At 39.5% G+C, this 18,837-nt stretch overlaps 2 protein-coding genes across 3 annotated transcripts; one reads left to right on the forward strand and one right to left on the reverse strand.

Moving 5' to 3' along the window:
* Nucleotides 1-157: 157 nt before the first annotated feature.
* On the reverse strand, nt 158-14,528 carry skiv2l (SKI2 homolog, superkiller viralicidic activity 2-like). The gene is made up of 29 exons (XM_034891257.1): nt 14,430-14,528; nt 13,942-14,060; nt 12,794-12,915; nt 12,126-12,243; nt 11,502-11,616; nt 11,313-11,387; nt 11,160-11,213; nt 10,875-11,038; nt 10,324-10,479; nt 10,059-10,204; nt 9,389-9,535; nt 9,204-9,288; nt 8,984-9,090; nt 8,745-8,891; nt 8,563-8,659; nt 8,264-8,476; nt 6,908-7,018; nt 6,623-6,734; nt 6,371-6,489; nt 5,662-5,793; nt 5,296-5,433; nt 5,112-5,216; nt 3,978-4,110; nt 3,728-3,854; nt 3,218-3,428; nt 2,344-2,454; nt 1,915-2,133; nt 1,243-1,383; nt 158-532 (listed from the first exon to the last, which is right to left on the reverse strand). Exons 1-29 carry the CDS (start codon nt 14,440-14,442, stop codon nt 332-334), a joined length of 3,738 nt encoding a protein of 1,245 aa, XP_034747148.1. The 5' UTR covers nt 14,443-14,528; the 3' UTR covers nt 158-331.
* A 13-nt stretch (nt 14,529-14,541) lies between these two features.
* On the forward strand, nt 14,542-18,811 carry nelfe (negative elongation factor complex member E). 2 transcript variants are annotated; one of them, XM_034891279.1, is made up of 11 exons: nt 14,542-14,793; nt 15,066-15,151; nt 15,363-15,432; nt 15,888-16,033; nt 16,141-16,215; nt 16,571-16,608; nt 16,703-16,998; nt 17,128-17,272; nt 17,432-17,486; nt 18,319-18,421; nt 18,525-18,811. In XM_034891279.1, the coding sequence occupies exons 2-11, from the start codon at nt 15,077-15,079 to the stop codon at nt 18,599-18,601; spliced, it is 1,080 nt and encodes a 359-aa protein (XP_034747170.1). In that variant the 5' UTR covers nt 14,542-14,793; nt 15,066-15,076; the 3' UTR covers nt 18,602-18,811. The 2 variants fall into 2 exon arrangements, with proteins under 2 accessions (XP_034747170.1, XP_034747171.1); XM_034891280.1 differs by lacking the exon at nt 14,542-14,793 and adding an exon at nt 14,875-14,983.
* The last annotated feature ends 26 nt before the right edge of the window (nt 18,812-18,837 follow it).

The following is an 18,837-nucleotide window of genomic DNA, read 5'->3' on the forward strand; positions in this document are numbered from 1 at the left end:
TACAATTATTCAAGATAAACACACATCAAGTCATTTTGGAATACAGATTTTTATTACTGTACAATAAATTACAATCCAGATTTCATTCCCACGGTCTGTACTTTTGGTCTGTTGGTTAAAATCATTTTTCATTTATAGTAGACAGTCGGCAAATCATTCCCTTTTTAATGGTCAAGAGTTTTCATGTAAACATCAACATGTACTATCGGCACATATAGCAATTGTTAACATAAACCATCTCTTTACCTCCCCCCCATGTATCCCCATCTTTCTCCCAGCATTTGAACAAAGAAACTCTTGACTGCAGGCAGATCTCTCATTCACCCTTCCCTCAGTGGGTGTAGAGGGAGGCGGTGAATACGATGTCCCTGCGGATGGCCAAGGAGGCTTTCTCCATCTTGCTCCCCAGGACGGAGTCTCCCACAATGCGGGCGGCCTGTCGCACCTCCTTCAGCACCTCATCCAGGCGCTGGATGCAGCGGACCACCGTGCCCTCCTGGACGTCCGTCAGCTGGGCGATCTCTGCGAACGGCTGTGATGGGACAGCAGGAGCGAGACAGGAGGATGGATGCCAGAGAAGGTGAGACATGACATGGTGTGATGGTGAATGATGCAACAAGCAGGGACAGACCTCAGAAGGAAATACATATTCTGTGTCTTTTCATTTTGTAAAATCTGCTGCAGTGTATTTTAAAAAGTAGCTTGAACTCATGCTTTGACACCTCATACATTATAATAACAAATCTATTTAAATATATATCAAATGGAAAATAATGAGCAGATTATTTGATTATAAAAACAATTGTTAGTTGCAGTTTTAATCTTAATAGATTATCAGATTAATGACCTCTGCCAACATATCTTTTCATTGTTATATTCAGTGTTGTTGTTAGCTGGATTCTGCATGCTTCGTTATAAGGCCACAAGCTGGCAACAAATATGGCATGTCTAAGGTTAAAGGTCATCTGTAGCTTCATGCCAGCTTGCTTAAGATCTCAGGAGGAGGTGAAGTTAAGTGATTTTTGAACTGGTTTGGCCAGTATTTTTCTTAAGAATAAGAACAGACTGCACAGTTTATATTTACACCTAGCAGAGATCTTAAACACAACACAAGAAACATCTAACCTTGATATGTAAATAAGGTTTAGTGCCGTGAGTGCGCCATCCAGATCCAAAAAGCAGTATAATACAAGGTGTAAATGGGGTCAAAAGCAAGTGCAACAACAAAGGGTAATCCCTCACCATGCCTCTGGCCCAACAGTACACCACCTCTGTCAGGCCAAACTTGAACTGGCCAACAAACTCCTCAGCGGTTTGTGGTATCCCACAATCCCTCTGCAGCTCTCCGATACGCTTGGCCACCGACAGCACCCGGTCAATGCCCTGTAAGAAAAAGACAAAGAGAGAGGTGAGAGAGAGAAATAGTGAACATATGGGAAAGAGTGAGGTGTGCTTGAACGAGATTTCAGTATTACAAGCGGCCCTTAAATGCATCACTTTTGCTTCTATGTGATGTTCAAGAAATCTGTTTTACAAACCCTACCGTGGTGCATCTGCTCTCCTATTGCAGCTCTAAAAAAAAAACTTGGTTCATCACTAATTCAAGCCCTCGTAAAGCACTTTCATGTATCAGAGGCCGTTCACAACACACATTGAAACAGCAGAGGGAAGTTTGACAGAGTCTAACGAGAATAAATTAATAACGGAGCGAGTGACTGGGATGAGTCAGGTGAAGTGGCCTTATTGTCCATTCTGCAGGGAGAGAATGTAAAATGTGACAGCAAGAGCATGTGTGAGTCACCCATGGAGGAGGCAAAATCTATACAGTATGTCAGTACACACACATCATTACTGTCACTTAAATATCTGTGCTTTTCATGAGATACAATCACGAATGAACCACTTCTTCCTTACCTCCTTTAGTGTGTTGGTAATGTGCGGCTCCACCTGTGTGTTTTGTGTAAAGACCAAACAGGACAGCAGAGCGGCGCTATCCTCGGGCGCCAGTGGGCTCAGGACATTCTCGAACAGCAGCTCGGTCAGCAGCAGCTCGTGGCTGCTGATCTGACAGGCTACGCGGCCTTTCAGCTGCACGGCCCCGCTGCTGTCGACGTACTGGAGAGACTGCAGCACCTGAGGCGCAGCAGCGGGGAAATAAACCTCTCAGTGCGTTTGTTTAGTCAGCATCAATCAAGCTGAATCGGGCTACAATTAAAAAAAACTATTCCTCTTTGAAATGGCAAAACAGGCTTTAAAAGGTAAAAGTTTGTAGGCCAGACTAAATCATAACTTGAAAATCAAAAAACGCCCTGACAGACAGCGAGTCAGACGTCTGATCCAAACCTTGATCCTCTGGTGGTATTCAGGCAGGAGAGACAGAGACTGGTCCGACACCAGGAAAAGCAGCTGGTCCAGCTCCTCCTGCACACTCATCCTGTCCTTAACACGAGCAAACTGACACACACATACACACACACACAAACACTTATTACTTAACTTGAGCAACCACTGTAGCATTAGACCTGACTTCAGTGCAAGAAAATAACCATAGAGAAAAAAATTGCCTTTTGTACACTGACAGCACAGAGGAGTGAATATTTTTACATAAACCCACAAAGGCCAAAAGCTGTATACTAATAGCTTGCTTTGTAAAGCATACTGCATTAACCACCGCTTTATATTACCCACAATGCTTCATAAAGACACAAGAAAGTGTGACTCTACAGTGATGAGAAGACAGTGACACTGCAAGTAAGCTTGTTATCTCGCAAAGTAACTAAAGCTTGTGTGTGTGTGTGTGTGTGTGTGTAAAATAGTTTAAATGACACACCGTGAGAGAATGATAAGCTGAAGCTATGAGCCTATATATGGGTAATTATTGAAACAGCCGGCTCCGATTCTTGCATCTTATCTCCTCATCTAAGTTGCCAGGAAGACAGGATACGCAAACACTAAAGCAGAACTATTGTGGTGGAGTTTCATGGTATTATTTTGAAACTAGATGAGAACAGATAAAAGTATAAAAGAAAACTGATGCTGGGAGACATAAAGGGGGCATCAGAATGAGGCCAATTGTGAAGTGTCTAATGTAAGGGTATGATTCCATCAGCTGCATAAATGCATAATGAAACACTTGCATCATCATTTATCTGAATCATAAAGAACTTAAAAAGAGTGCTCTCTCAGCAGTTAAACACATAAATCAACAAACACACACCTGCTCAGCAAAGGTAGGTGAGTGTATGCAGTTGAACCCTCTGAGGATGTCTTGCAGTACACGGACCCTCATGGAGTCCTCCACCACATCAACACTCTTCAACTGGAGGTCGTTCACGGGGTCAAGGGTCGCTATGCCGCTTGGGTTGGCCTCAGCCAATCGCAGGAGCTCCTGGGTTGCCGTGGAGATAGCTTGGCCGGGAGGGTCAAGCCTGAAGTAAGAGAGGGTGATTGCTTTGGTTTTGCATATGGGCTGGCTTATGTTTGTTGGACTTTAAAGTCTTAAGATGCACTTGGAAGGGGGTTTCTTGTAAACAAGCAGTGCAAACTATGTTTTTTGGGTCTTTACTGCCCCCAACTGTCAGTCAATAGAATAGAGTAAAAACCCATAGTAATAGAATGAGAGTAGAACGGTTATTCACATTCAAATCAACCTAGCATGATGGTCAAAGCGGCGGCTTTCTGTTCTACTCTCATTCTATTTCTGTGGGGAAAGCTCTCTCACACACACCTGAATCGCGGCTGTTGCCTCTTGTTGTAGTTGTCAATGATCCTGTCTGGAATCACTTTGAGGGTTTTTACTGTGATGGCTGAGATGTCCTGAAGCTTCAACTTCTGCACCGTGTGGCTGCAAGGGCCTGACAAAAAAAAAGGAGCAAGGAAACCATCAGACATGCTTACACTTCTGTTACACTCAATCGAAATGACTCTGTGAAAGCCTCATCAAAATGACTGAAATGTAAATGTACGTCATGTCTAACCTTCAGGTATAAAGAGAGCCGTGTTGTAAAAGTGAGGGAAAGTGTTGTTGTTTTCTTTTCCTTCTCCTTCCTCGTTGCCCTTCTCACAGATGACGAGAGCTGTGAAGGTGCGATTTACAGAGTCACTAGACACCTGGCATTGAGAGAGGACAGGAGTAGATATCAAGTGATGGGTGTAGGAATCAAGAACAGGTTTTTTGTTCCATGTGTGGGCTTTCTCTGGGTGCTCCTGTTTCCTCCCAAAGTCTGAAGACATACAGATTGGGTGACATCAAAACTCTAAACTTCCTGCAAGTGTGAATGTTTGAGTGTGTCAGCCCTGCAACAGATTGGTAATCCATCCATTTTAATTGTTGCCTGGCCCTTGCATGCTGGCATCAGCTCAAGTCCTACACAACCCCACTGAGCATCCTGTGTTACTACTTAAGTAACTTACTTAGTTTTACATTAGTTGCTTTCTTTTCTTATGTATAGAGACATATGTGATTGTTTTGACCTGTACCAAATTACTAATTTGCTACACTTTCGGTGCCGGACAAGTAACCCTTTTGCCAATAATAGTATGTTCGTCATCTATTTGCTGCTCTTTAATTTAAAGTTTCTCAACTCAACAATTTATGCAGCCATCTCAGCCAGGTCTCAGTTGCGAAAGACGTTTGCAACAAATGAAGATTAAATAAATCAAGATTTTTTCTTTAGTCTTTGGATACGATTTGTGGGCCCAGTAGTTCTCTGCCGCACCACAAAACTTAATTCAGAATGTTTGACACATATTTTGCCTTAAACAAATATTGAAAACCCCTGAGATTTGATTATTCCACGAGTCCATGTTGCGATTACGATAAAATTGAGATTAATTGTGCGGCCCTACTATAAACTCCTCAGAACATCAGGACTCTAGTTTATTTTCCGCCTCTTGACAGACAGTATGTCAGTCTGTGAACGTTAAATGCCCCTATCAAAAAAGAAAAATATTGTAATGCTTACTATTACACATCGTCACTTTGCAGGGTTTTTGAAAGCAGTTAAGATTGATAAGAGTACAGTGTGATGAGTCTTCCAGAGTGTTCATGTCTATGTCTGCTGCTACTCTTCTCCACCATGAACAACACACACACACTAACACACACCTACCTGTAGGATAACTCCCAGGGCGTTAAGATGTTGTTTGTTGTTCACCAACACAACTCGACCCACAGACAGAGCCTTCAGCCCGTTGACAGACTCCAGAATAGCGCGCTAAAACCAGAGATAGCAGTGAGGAAATGTAGAAAGCAGCAGATGAAAGCTGTACGAATATGATCTTTGTCGTGTTTACCTGGAGTGCCTCAGTGGTGGTTCGTAGCTCCGTCACAGTGTGGTAGTAGGGCAACATGTCGGACAGCTGGCCTTCTGCATCCAGAGGAGGCAGAGAAGACAGTATCTTCTTCAGTTCGCTGATCCTCTTTTCATGGGCCTACAGCAGGCGGAAAAAGAGAAGGAAGGAGCAAGGACAGAAAAAGAAGAGCTTTCATTAGAGAATTGTCAGTTGTCATGACTCAGAGAAGATGCAAGAGAGGAGCAAGGACATCACTTTTTGAAACTGCATGTAATGTTTCTATGTTGTCTACTTACACCTTTTTAGGTTTACCATACAACATTTATGATCAATGATTTATGTTGTTTTTCTGCGGGTGTACATTACCTGAGTGTCCCTGTGGCTTTCAGAAAAGCTCCTCCTCATCATGTCGGTCACGCGGAGAGCTTCAACTCGCAGCAAGTTAAGGATCATGGTGTAGGTCAGTCTGAACTGGGACTGGAGTGTGGTGGGTTTACCCTGAGCCAGATGAAAAGGATTATGTCAGTAAAAGAAAAGTCAGTGCACAACTAAGTGATAAGATTTCCCACATATATCGCTATTAAGGCCATCTCTGACACCACTGCTCTGAATCTATTTCAGGAGTAAGTCATTGTTGGTTTTGGTGTTTTCATGGGAATTGTTAACAAAAAGGAAAATATTGAAAATCAACTAGACTTATCCTTTACCGCAAGCAATTTCATTTGCCTTTATATTTAAATCCACATAAAGTTTGCCAAAGTAAACATGCCTTGACAATAACTGGGAAAGAAAAGAGCATTTTTAGTCAAAAAGATAAAGCGGGAGGAGAATTATTTCCACTGATGAGCACAATGAAATCAAAAGATTTTTCCCAAAGTGGAAGTGAGTTTAAGAGCCCACCCAACTGTGCTGTCAAATATTAAATGACTAACTTGGCGTGTAACACTTAACCTTGAAACACCGCCAAATTTACAGGAGGCATTGCTTTTAAGAGATTATACATATCTTGCAACATTGACCTTCAGAAGATTTGATACCACACCAAATGACATATTTTGTTGTTTGATAACCTTACCAGCATCATCACGCGCAGATCTGACAATTCCTGAACTCCGGCTTTACACAGAATGATGACAGTGCCTGTGGCGTCCAGACCTCTCCTGCCTGCTCTGCCCGCCATCTGAATATACTCACCTGAACCAAGAACAAATTCGAAAGATATCAAAAATAAAATATTTCTGTTTTGCCTAAAGTGTGACTCATCCTCAGAGATAAACTAACTCGGATGAAAGAGAGGAAACGCAGACAGAGACGGAGAGCGCCAAACCTGGCAGCAGATTTCTAAAGCCGGTCCCGTCGTGTTTCCTGATGCTGTCAAACACCACAGTCCTGGCAGGCATGTTTACTCCCATTGCAAATGTCTCTGTGGCAAACAGCACCTGAGAGACGCAGGAGTGTTGTTTTAACCATCTGTGGGCTAACTTGTATTTGCAGATTATTCTTGAAATAACAGATACATAGTGTCTCTATCTTTTGACAGTACCACACATGAATTTAAAAAAAAGGTGGATATGATATCTTCTCTCCTTATTAACAAACCATTCAGACTCACCTTTACGAGACCTCGGGAGAAGAGCATCTCAATGACCTCCTTTAGAATCGGCAGGATCCCGCTATGATGGACTGCTATTCCCCTTTTCAACAGTTCCCTCATGACCAAGATCTAAACATGGCATTTGAATGTGTTACCATTACATATTGTGGTCGTCTTTATTGTTCATAGATCATTAAGATTTAACTTTATACAAGTACATCTAGGGTTGGGTGTGCCAACTGACTCAATTGACCTGACTTAAAAAAAGAAGAAGAAGAAGCTATTATGTGCTTTGAAATCTATTTTTTGTTTTCTATGTGTACATACTTTTTGGGGATTATGATTACAGTGGGGTTTGAAAGTTTGGGCACCCAAATTAAAAATTTGTAATAATGTGCATAAAAAAGCCAAGAAAAGATGGAAAAATCTCCAAAAGGCATCAAATGATAGATTAGACATTCGTATTGTATGTCACAAAAAGTTATAATTTTCCCCCTCATTTACACTTTCAAAATAACAGAAAACAAAAAAATGGCTTCTCTAAAAGTTTGTGCACCCTGTGGAGTTAATTCCTTGTATTTTTCCATCTTTTCTTGGCTTCTTTATCCACATTAATACAAATTTTTACCTGGGGTGCCCGAACTTTCAAACCCCACTCTATGTAATCTGTTGCAGCCTATGCTTCAACACTGATGGTTGTTTTAAATGATTGCTTGTTTGCACATTATAGAGATCACTATTACTGTACACAATTCATATATTCATTTAGCTGATAGCTTTACTGATTTAGCAGATTTAGACAATTCCTTGCAGAAGGACACGATTGCAAAACCTAAACTTTAAACTGTCATAATAATGATAATAAATGATCCACTGTGTTCAGTGTGTCTGTCTGACATCTAATGCAAGGCAGTTAGTGTACAGTGGGTTTTTATAGCTCTTTTATAAGTTATAAGCACTCTTGTTCAGGGTTTTACAGAACTTTTTTGTTGAAAAAAACTCTGATAAGAGCGGTGAGACTGAACCAAAACAGTAAAGTTGCGAGCCCAAAAAAAGAATTCTGCCTGGTTTTGCTAATACAAACTACCACTTTCACATAACACATTGAATATATTCTTGATATAAAAATATTGATTTGCGCAGCTTTAAACCGCAGGGGCAAGCAATGGCACATTATTTGCCAGGTGCAGTGTATGTACCATCAAAAAAGTGACTCTTTGCCTTCCCTTGTGATCATTGTACTTAGAGGAGCTATAAGTGACAAATGACCATTAAATATTGATACTAAAAGTAAATTCACCTTCCCTTCAGGATGCCGCCTATAATAAAAGACTGAGGTGAGAAAATCGGAGGGGTAAACCGGCCGTTCATAACCTGAGGCAGCTGTCGGTCTCCTCCTCGGAGGCGACTCAGGCTCTTCTGGAAGAAAGAGTGGATCTCGGCCTTCTCTACGGACGTGGTCATGTCCATGGATTCCAGCGAGCGGGCGTTGTCGTCACACCGTGTCCGAGAGAACGTGAACGCAACCACCGGTGTCTGCTGCCGCTGGGACAGGAAGTGCAGGAGAGTGAGCCACACCGATCGGTCCTGTAGGGAAAAATGCAGAGTGGGATGAGAACATGAAACAAGATGTTGTAAGAGAAAAATTAAGGAAAGGAAAGGAAAGGAGTTACCTGACTAGCTGAGGTGTTGTGAGAAGTAATCTTTGTGCCAAATGATTGGGCATGTTTGCTGGTGCGCTCCTTTTTGGCATCGACAGCAGTGTAATACCTGAACAACAAACCCAGCGTTCTTGATGAGAAATCTCTTTCAGGATTAAAATAATTGTGCGTACCACAAAACCTTCTTCTTGTACCCTTTAGTGAGGAAGTTCCCTGTAGCATCCATCAGCAGGAACATCTCTTTCTGAGTCTTGGTGCTGTTTCCAGTGTACAGATAATGCTCCAAAGGCACAGGTCTCTTCATTGTGCTGATCACGTAAATATGTTTCTTCTTTATACGACTACGAATTAACAAAAAGGATACAAAACGCAATAAATATTAGAAGATGTGATCATATTTTGATAAATACTCTCTTGTATTGAGTGCACCTACCCGATCCAGTCGCTAAACTCCAGAGCATTTGGAACTGTTGCGCTGAGGAGAATGATACTGACGTGATCGGGGAGCATGATCAAAACCTCCTCCCACACAACCCCTCTCTGAGGAAAAACCAAGGGACAGTAATAGAAAAGAGGAAAAGCCATTAGTCTTGATTTAACAGTAAAATGACATCAATGAAAAATACAGAAAGCAGTTGGGGGTTGTTCCTGACCTCAGCATCGTTGATGTAGTGAACCTCGTCAAAAATCACCCACTCCAAGTCTCTGATGACTTCCGATCCATTGTAAAGCATGGACCTGGAAGAGAACAAGAGCAAGAAATCTGACAAACTCTTTCGGTTTTATAAAAAAAAGAAAAAAAACAGAGTTTCCAATCTAAGACAAACAGCCACAGTACCGGAGGATCTCAGTGGTCATGATGAGGCATGAAGATTCAGGGCTAAGCTGCACGTCGCCCGTCAGAAGTCCAACATCTCCAAAGGTGTTTTTAAAGTCCCTGAACTTTTGATTGGACAGGGCTTTGATGGGAGAGGTGTAGATGGTCCTATCAAAACACCAGATTAGAAAGAGGGTTAGAATACAATATGCACATACAGAAAATCTATTAAAATAATCACAAAAGAAGAAAGGAATGTTGATACTGTTAAGATACTAAGTTCCTTTTTAATATTTTACTACATTCCTCACTGGTGGTAAAAATGTATTTCTAAGCAAAAAAACAAGTAGAACAACATGCTGAGAAAGCATAAGCACTCCACTATAAAGTGCATAAAATGACATGTTCCATGCCTCCATCAGAGCTTGAAAGAAATCATGCTGCTGCTTAAGTTTCTCTAATTTGTTCATTTGTCATGTTTTTGGACATGTTGAACGATTACCTGCTCCTCTGAGGAATTCTCCAAGCTCTATATCTCATAAGTCTTTTTCAAAGCATCCAGTAAAAACTTTAAACAAAACAATACAAACTTTACTATTACTAGAAGTGTGTTAATGATAGCTCCACACACACACACACACAGACACACAGTGAGGGCAGAGAAAATTGATTTGCGCCAACAAATTCACACCTTGTCATGTGTTTCTGTGAGAGAGCGATGGCGTATTCGGCCACCACCGTTTTGCCGGCCGATGTGTGTGCGGCTACAAACACAGAGTCGTGGGCCTCCAGTCTCAGCACAGCCTGTTTCTGGAAGACATCCAGTTCAAATGGCCACTGGAGCAGAGGAGGGGCAGAGAGACAGATCAGTTATCAAAGGATGATCAGCAGATTTTCATGTTTGATTCATCACATGTACAGAGACAACGAATACATATGGTGGGAACATTTGTAACCTTGAAAGCCGGGTTGGGGATGCGTTTATAGAAATCATCGCAGGGTGAAGTTATGTTGACAGGGATGGCCCATTTCTTGTTTTTCTCTGAGTTCTCCTTAGGCTGGGATTTTTCATCTTTTCCTTTATCTGAGGGAGTTGATGATGACACAACATCCTGAAGACAGAGGCGGAGAACCAGATTTCAGTGCAGTTCATGTTTAGCCAGAGGTGTAGTTCTGATAAATCTGATAATTTTAAGCCAAAAAATGCACTACAAACATGTCAAACCTCTGTGCATTTTGATTAATGTACACAGGCTTCCTGGCCTGTACTCTTTATTAGCATGACAAAGACATACAGTGTTTTATTTCCAATGTTTTTATGGACTTTATTTTCATCTGTTACTTTTTTTCAGTTTTCTTGTTTTCAAAACTGTTCAATTTACATTTCTATAGTGAAACCAAACTAATTTATCTTAGATATTTAAATAAACAAATATTCTTTTTCACAGTTAACCATTTTAGTGAGTACTATCATTTCAGAGAGGAGAAAACAAATAAACTGCAGTACCTTGATGCCCAGGTCTTCAAGGCTGTTGGTTCTGGGTAGTTTTGGAGCTTCTTTAGTTTCTTTGCCTTCCTCTTTCTCCTCTGCCTCAGGCTGCAAGTCAGTGATGTCATTCAATGTGGACAGGAGGGACATGAGGTTGACCTCTGCCTTTGCAATCTTGGCATCTTCAGGATACAAAAATAAATAAATTATATATATATATATATATATATATATATATATATATATAAAAATATATAATTTATTACCATTATTATTTTTGCATTAGAAATTAAAATAGCAAACCTTTGTCAGTGAAGTCCATTCCCTCTTTAAATCCAGGTGGGATTCTGAGTAAATCTTTGAGGGAAGAAAAAAAATTCAACCATGAAGAGCTGAAATACCGGTAATAACAGAAGTCTCATATTACAACATTGCAATTCAAAATTTTAAAATCACCATTCTCAAAGTCTATGTCCTCCTCCAGCTCGGATTTCTTCTGGATTTGGTCCAGAGTGAGCTCCTCCATTCCTCCTGTGAAGAACACCATCGCAAAAAATATGATGTTAGATAATAAAGACACAGTGAAAACACTTGACTTGCAACTAAAGGAAGACTACGTTAATGCTTTGAATGAATCTATCTCACCGGGGAGGAAGGGGTAGTTGGTGTTGCTTCCTCGAAGGCTCTCTGAAGGAGGTCCGGGTTGGCGTTGTAATGAAAGAGAGTTCTTTGCTGACAGGCTTGTGTTCTCCAGTAACACCTAAAGATGAATAAAAGACAAAGCAGACCCCAAAAATTAGCTAAATTGGATGGATTTATGGAAGGATTCTAATATACTTAATATACTTATACCACATTTTCTTCTCAGTAGGATCATTTCTAAAAGGATGGAATGATTGATGGTGCAACTAACAATTCATTTTATTATTTCAATATCATTACATTAGTTGTTTGGTTTATAAAATATCAGAAAATAGTAAAACATGCCCACCACAATTTTCCAAAGCACAAGTTTACATACTGAAATTCCTTTTTTCATCTATCAAACAGTCCAAAACAAAGATTTTCAGTTTACTAAGATGGAAAACAAAAACTATTCACATCTGAAAAGCTGGAACTGGAAGCATTTTTTTAAATTTTTGCTTAAACAAATTAATAAAACCATTACTTGATTCTCATAAGTGTTGCAGATTAATCTTCTGTTGATCGACTCTGGGTGACATTATTCTTTCTAAACAGGATGAGCGGGCCAGTGTGTGTGTGACCTACCTCTGTGAAGTCCAGCAGCATCCCTGTTGTTGGATCTCTGACAACGGAGACACCGGAGTGAAGTGAAGATGGAGTGCAGTTGATTAGAGAATCAACATTAACTTCTCTCTGAGTCACCCTGGTAAAGACAACCACACAACTGTTACATCTTTGATACGTATGGTTGTTTTAAAAAAAATCCTATAAACAAGATTTGCCTAATCTGCTTATTTTGTACTTGTGTCATAGGCTTTCTGGTCTGAAAGTGTTTGTTAAAATGTTACCTTTACGTTTGTTCCCTCCTTGTAATTATTTTTTTTTTGTGTTAAATTGTTAATTTTACATTTGTACCCTTTATGGATTTATTTTGTTTTGTGTTAGCACTAGAAAAGTGTTTATTTAAAATGTGCCTGAATAATCCTGTAATGGATGGGCCGTGTAAGCGTCCACACTCATAAATCATATCTTGTTCTTCTTTAAGTCTCAGTTTTATTTCATCCGCTGGCTACTTTAATTTATACATCTCTAAGGCAATATTTATGGAAAAGCAGGGAATTAAAATTCAATTAAGGGGTTAATATACACTTTTATTAAATGTTTACAAAAATCAGTCATACACATACAGTATAAGCACATTACATTTTAGCAACCTGCACCAACTCTACAGCACATACGTGAGGAATACGTACTTGAGAAACTTCTGGAAGGCAAAGTCTGTGTCGTGAATGGGAAGCCAGGCAGCGTCCCGTAAAAACTGTTTCTCTACTTCTGTCTCCAGGCTAAGGCTGGTGGGAGGAAGCCCATGAGGGAGCTGAGGAAGGGAAAGATAAGATCACATGTTCAGCTAATAAATAGTTAGAGAGCTAGCAGATGCATACCATTTAACCGTTAAATAACAGGTTTGATTCCTATATCACATATTAATTCCTGTCATTTCCCCTTTTGATTACTGTCAACTATCTACTAAAGTCTACATTTATATATTCAAAATATTTTTTTAATCTATCTATAAAATGGCACAGGTGTATTATTTTTTACATGTAAACATTTGTTTATAACCCCACATTTTGGTTACTTTAATATTAGTATTAATAATATTAAGCTTAATTTAACTGATGGCAACATTTACTGAAGTACACATACTGCATAATGTATTTGCTCCACCTCTACTTGTGTATTGTATACTTGTATTTATATATTGTTCTAGTAATGTTCTGTTTTTGTTACCCGTCTAGGAACTACAGAAGTAAATTTGCATTAGTACTAACTCTGGTATGTTTACATTTCAGCTTGTATTTTATACTGATGTTAATTAATGTGCTCTGTCCCTATCAAAAATAGGAAAGGAAAAAACGACTGGAGGTATGTAAGCTCAGCAGTGGTATAAAAAGCATTAAGCATTTAAATAAAAGTTATAATAAAACAATGTAAAAAAATACACCACTGCAAGTAAAATCACTGCACTGAAAATCTTATGAAGGTAAAGTACACAAGTATCATCTGCGTAATGTCCTTAAAGTATCAAAAGTAAAAGTACTCGTTATGCAGAAAAAAAATGCCTCTGTAAAAATGTTTACATTACATTACTGGATCATTAATACAGATGTTTTATTGTTGTTTATCGAGATGCAGCAGTTTTAGCTACTTTCAATACTATCTGCAACATATGACCTAATTATATGTTTTGGACTAATAACTACAGCTGTCAGATGAATGCATTAAAAAGTACACTATCCCCCTCTTCGAAGTATGAGTATACAAAGTCAAGAAAGTGTAAATTTAATTTAATTGTACAGTATTTTAGTAAATGTAAACAGTCATCCTGCTGCATACTCACTGTGCTCTGTGGAGGTAAAGGCTGGTTAGGTATGGGGTGTGTGATGATCTCAAACCTGCCAGAGCATCCCATCTCCAGCAGGGACAGCGGCAGGTCCATGGGGCCCGTGGGGGGCACGTCTGCAGAGAGGAGAGAGAAACAACACAAAGAGTATGAATGCCCCAAACAAAAACAATAAGACTAATAATTATGCATGGTGCAGGAAGATACGCCCAATGTAACTTTTCTTTATGTTTTTTATTTTATTTTTTACAAGAAAGACAGAATAGACACAAATACAGCTATTGGGTAAGTCGCTAAATTATATATAACATAATATATAGCTAGCTAAGCCATGAGGCTGCTGAATAAAGCACTGATTGACAGCTACTCTGTTAGCCACATCATCACACAAGCGACACCGGTGAGGCGTGTTAGCAAGATTAAACGTGTTTCAATATAAACAATAACATGCCAGCTGGCTACACATTTAATAAGCAACATCTTACTTATTCTGTCCATGTCCCCACTCCTAAGTGAAAGCCTAAAGTTTCCACCAACTACCTAGTTCAGCTGTCGCTCCGGAAGTTGCCAAATTTGATAAGCGGAAGTGGCTACTGAACTAGCTTGCTAGCTAAACTAAGCTTGCAACAATAGACAAACTTAAAGCTAAACTGTTAACAAGCCACACGTTTTCACAAACCTGTCTACAGCATGTAATTCGTTGTTCTATTCCAGATTTAACTCGTTTTGTGTGCGTTGCTAAATGTATTTGCTTGTATTTGTTGTTGCAGAAAATCTAAAAACGACCAGTAGCGTTTACGTCATATTTATGCATCGGTGTATTTGTTGAGACACCACCGTTTGAATTTGGTGAGTGAATGAATTTGATAAAAGCTAATAACTCTTACATTAGTTTTAAAAGAAAAACAGTTACGTTTTTAAAAAAATATTCTGGAAAGCTAGTAGTTTACTTTTTATGTGGTCTGGATGGGCTAACTATATTTATATTTTCGGAAGAAAGTCGGGGTTTGCTTACCTGGGCTAGCAGCTGTGATCGGGAGTAAATACGCGAATTTGGTAATGGCTATTTGTGTTACCATAGTATTTGTTACCAGCTGTTAATGTAGTTATCTGTATTGTAGCTGCTGCCGTCATGGTGGTGTTTCCAAATTCACTGACGGAGGAAGAGGAGGCTCTGCAAAAGAAATATGCTAAACTCAAGAAAAAGGTAAATAAATGAACGCTTCACATCCTTTAATACCATGAAAATGAAAGTCTTGCATTTGTTTAACGAAAACGTTGATGTTTAAAAATATCACATCTGTTTCAATGGCAAGTGTGGAATTTCCCAGGTACAGAGTGCGTAATTCAAAGGACCACATTGAAATTAGTCTTTATTTTATTTTGGCATTCACAGTTTTTGTCCACTGTCTTTTCAGAAAAAGGCACTGCTTGCCTTGAAGAAGCAGAGTTCAACTAACCAGACAAACCAGAGTGGCTTGAAACGGAGTAAGTGATTTGACTGCATATAAAATTATTTGTGTGCTTCAACATTTGTCTTTTCTAAAACTAACTAACTAAAACTTTCCGCCGCATATCCATTCCAGTGTGTATGATTTAAGTCATTCATTTACGAAATCACTTTAATTTATACAATGACACCTGTTGAGACTCTTCTGTTATGTTAAAAATCACCTGTTCACAAGAATTTAATATAACAAATGAAAACACAGTGACAAGAGTAAACATAAAAGAATAAAGTTATAAATCATAATTACTAACAAATAACCAGACAAATAAAGACACAATATACACTACATGCCGATTTCTATACTCAAACTCACTCAAGTCAACCGTATTAAAAACATTCAGGCTTCTTGTGGCCCTATTTTTATTTTAAACTACTTCAATCAACTTAAACACTGGGTATACTTTTATTAACTTAACATTTTACTTCCTAACAGCTTTGTCGGACCAGCCTGTAATTGACACTGCAACGGCAACAGAGCAAGCAAAGATGCTGATCAAGACGGGTGCTATCAGCGCCATCAAATCAGAGAACAAAAACTCAGGCTTTAAACGCTCTCGAATGCTGGAAATTAAACTAAAGGTGAGCTGTCATTCCTTAGACAGAGTTTTTTCGGCTTATGTTCAGCTATTTTCTTCCTTTGCTTTGTTTGATAAATTTGTTTAATTGTTTCTTTTTATCTGCCGTAGGACCCTGAGAAAGGCCCGATTCCTGCTTTCTTACCATTCCAAAGGAGTGTCTCTACAGATGAAGAACAACCTGAGGTATAGTTGATATAAAAAATGACTGCTGCATTAAGTCATGAAATTCAGAATATTGTTGCAAAAAAAAATACTAATGCAATGTTTACATCTTGCTTTGGCAGCCAATTGGGTTGCGACACATTCAGCTAATGTTAGAGAAGTGTTAAACACTTTATGTAGAATTTCTGTCAAAGGTGACTCCTAGTGTTAGCGTTTAAAAAAAAACCACATATGAAATATTATGCACATTCGCACATTACAAGGTCTGAAAATGAATAGTGGTGTAGAAAAACCTGTAGTGCTCTAAGTTGCATTTGAACAGAAAACAAAATTGTAACATCTTATTTACATGTGGTCATATTTGTGCTTCTCTTAGTCTGGGAAGAGAGCCAACAGGAAGTCTCTGTATGAAAGGTAATGTCTTAAGAACCCCGATGAACAAGCAAAAACAACAACAGTAAGTATCTGGGGGTGTTACATAATTTTTTTCCCTGTGTGCCCCCTGCAGCTTTGTCAGCTCAAACGACAGATATCGGGATGAGGAGGACGGAGGCGGCATGTCATCCAGCCGCGAGCTGGACAGAGACAGAGACAGAGACAGAGACAGAGAGCGAGAACGAGAACGAGAACTGGATAGAGAGCGGGACAGAGACAGGGATAAAGACCGGGAGAGAGAGAGAGAGAGGGATAGAGACAGAGGCAAGGAAAGAGACAGGGAACGGGACAGAGAAAGAGACCAAAGCAGAGAAATGGATCGAGACCGCGACAGAGAACGAGACAGAGAAAGAGATGGACCGTTCAGACGTGAGTAACCAACCAAGACAAAAAAATCCATCCGTAAGAAAGACTGAAATGTAGTTCTGAAATGGCATTCTGAGACACACAAAGGACACACAAAGGATTTTTCTCTGTCCCCCATGTTTTCATTCTCAGGGTCAGATTCATACCCAGAGCGGAGAGGGGTACGGAAAGGGAATACGGTGTATGTTTATGGCTCTGGTCTCGGCGAGGACAACCTGCGCTCAGCTTTTTCTCAACATGGAAACATCATCGACCTGTCTATGGACAACCCACGCAAGTATGGAACCATTAAACAACTCTGTGTGCACATAGTGGTCATCTCTACCTAGTGTTATAAATGTGTTGTACACTGTCTTTTTACATATACTATACCGTCTTCTCCTGCATTTTGTTCTATGATACAGTTGTGACTTTTTTTTCTTGATTTTCTTTCTAGTTGTGCATTTATCACTTTTGAGAAGATGGAGTCTGCAGACCAGGCTGTAGCTGAGGTTGGTGTAATTACATATAACAAAAGAATAGACAGTTATACGTATGCTATTTTTACTCTGGTAATATTACCACAAGTTCCAAAACACAGCAACAAACAAACAGGGATCAGCAAAGACTTTTGAAAGGTCCCATGACATGGTGCTCACCATACAATATTAAGTCATATATGCATCAGTGGTGTTGTTGAGACACCACCGTTTGAATTTGGTGAGTGAATGAATTTGATAAAAGCTAATAACTGTTATAGTCTCTTTCCCATGATTCAGCCATGGGGCAGAATTACAGTTTACTATATTACAGAGACTGCCCAATATAACTATATAATATAAAGATTACTGGAGGGAATTTGCTCAGTTGTCAATGGACGATGGATTTATTACTTAAAAATTACTAGAGCTGAGTATGATAGTTGTCCACAGGCGCGAAGATTGTAACCATGGCGTTGTATGTGAACTGCCTCCTTCATCTTTCTCTTTGCGTCAACAGACTTAAGTTTTTTAAACTATGGGCAACAACCCAAAGTCGGTCAAACTTCTTCAGTGAATTCAGTCATCAACAGGAAATATAATAGTTTTATTTATTATTATTATTATTAGTAGGCTACCGTGGCAATTAGACATTTAAGAACACTAACACGACTATTATACTAAAATTCATTGAAATTACTTTTCCATGGACAAGAAGGAACCTTAATGTCCAAGTCATTTTCTTTTACGTCTAATAAAAACTAGTAATTATTTTACTAGTAGACCCCCCGGGGTTATGGCTTGCTCCGGTAGACTGTATACGAAGTTGACGACACTCTGAACTCACCTCGCTGTTGTCTTACAGCTGAATGGAGCCACGGTGGGAGACGTTCACATCAAAGTCAGCATCGCCAGGAAGCAGCCCATGCTCGATGCTGCCACTGGCAAATCTGTCTGGGCTTCACTGGGTAAACACGGCACTCTTATTGTCTGTTTAGATGTTGATCAAACCCTGCGTGCGTGCGTGCGTAGCATGGATTCACCTTCAACGATGTCTCTCTTCTTTCACAGCTGTGCAGAACAGCACAAAAGGCTCCTACAGGGACAAGAGGAACCAAGTCGTGTACAGTGAAGATTTTCTGAGATGAAGAAAAAAAAGAATCTTTTTATTTTTATTTTGGCATATAGCTTTTCATGTTTTTGTTTTAATGACATTGGCCAGCTGCTGTGTGTCAGCATAGAAACAAAACCATCTGTTGTCTTATGGATTAGATTATTTTACCTTACAGGGTTGGTATGTGCAGTGTGGCTCATCAAAATTAGAGATACTGTTACTCAATAAAAAGTATCCAAACAAACCTTAACCGAGATTTTCAATGAACAA

Source organism: Etheostoma cragini, chromosome 14, assembly GCF_013103735.1.
Source record: "Etheostoma cragini isolate CJK2018 chromosome 14, CSU_Ecrag_1.0, whole genome shotgun sequence".
NCBI classification, from domain to species: Eukaryota; Metazoa; Chordata; class Actinopteri; order Perciformes; family Percidae; genus Etheostoma; species Etheostoma cragini.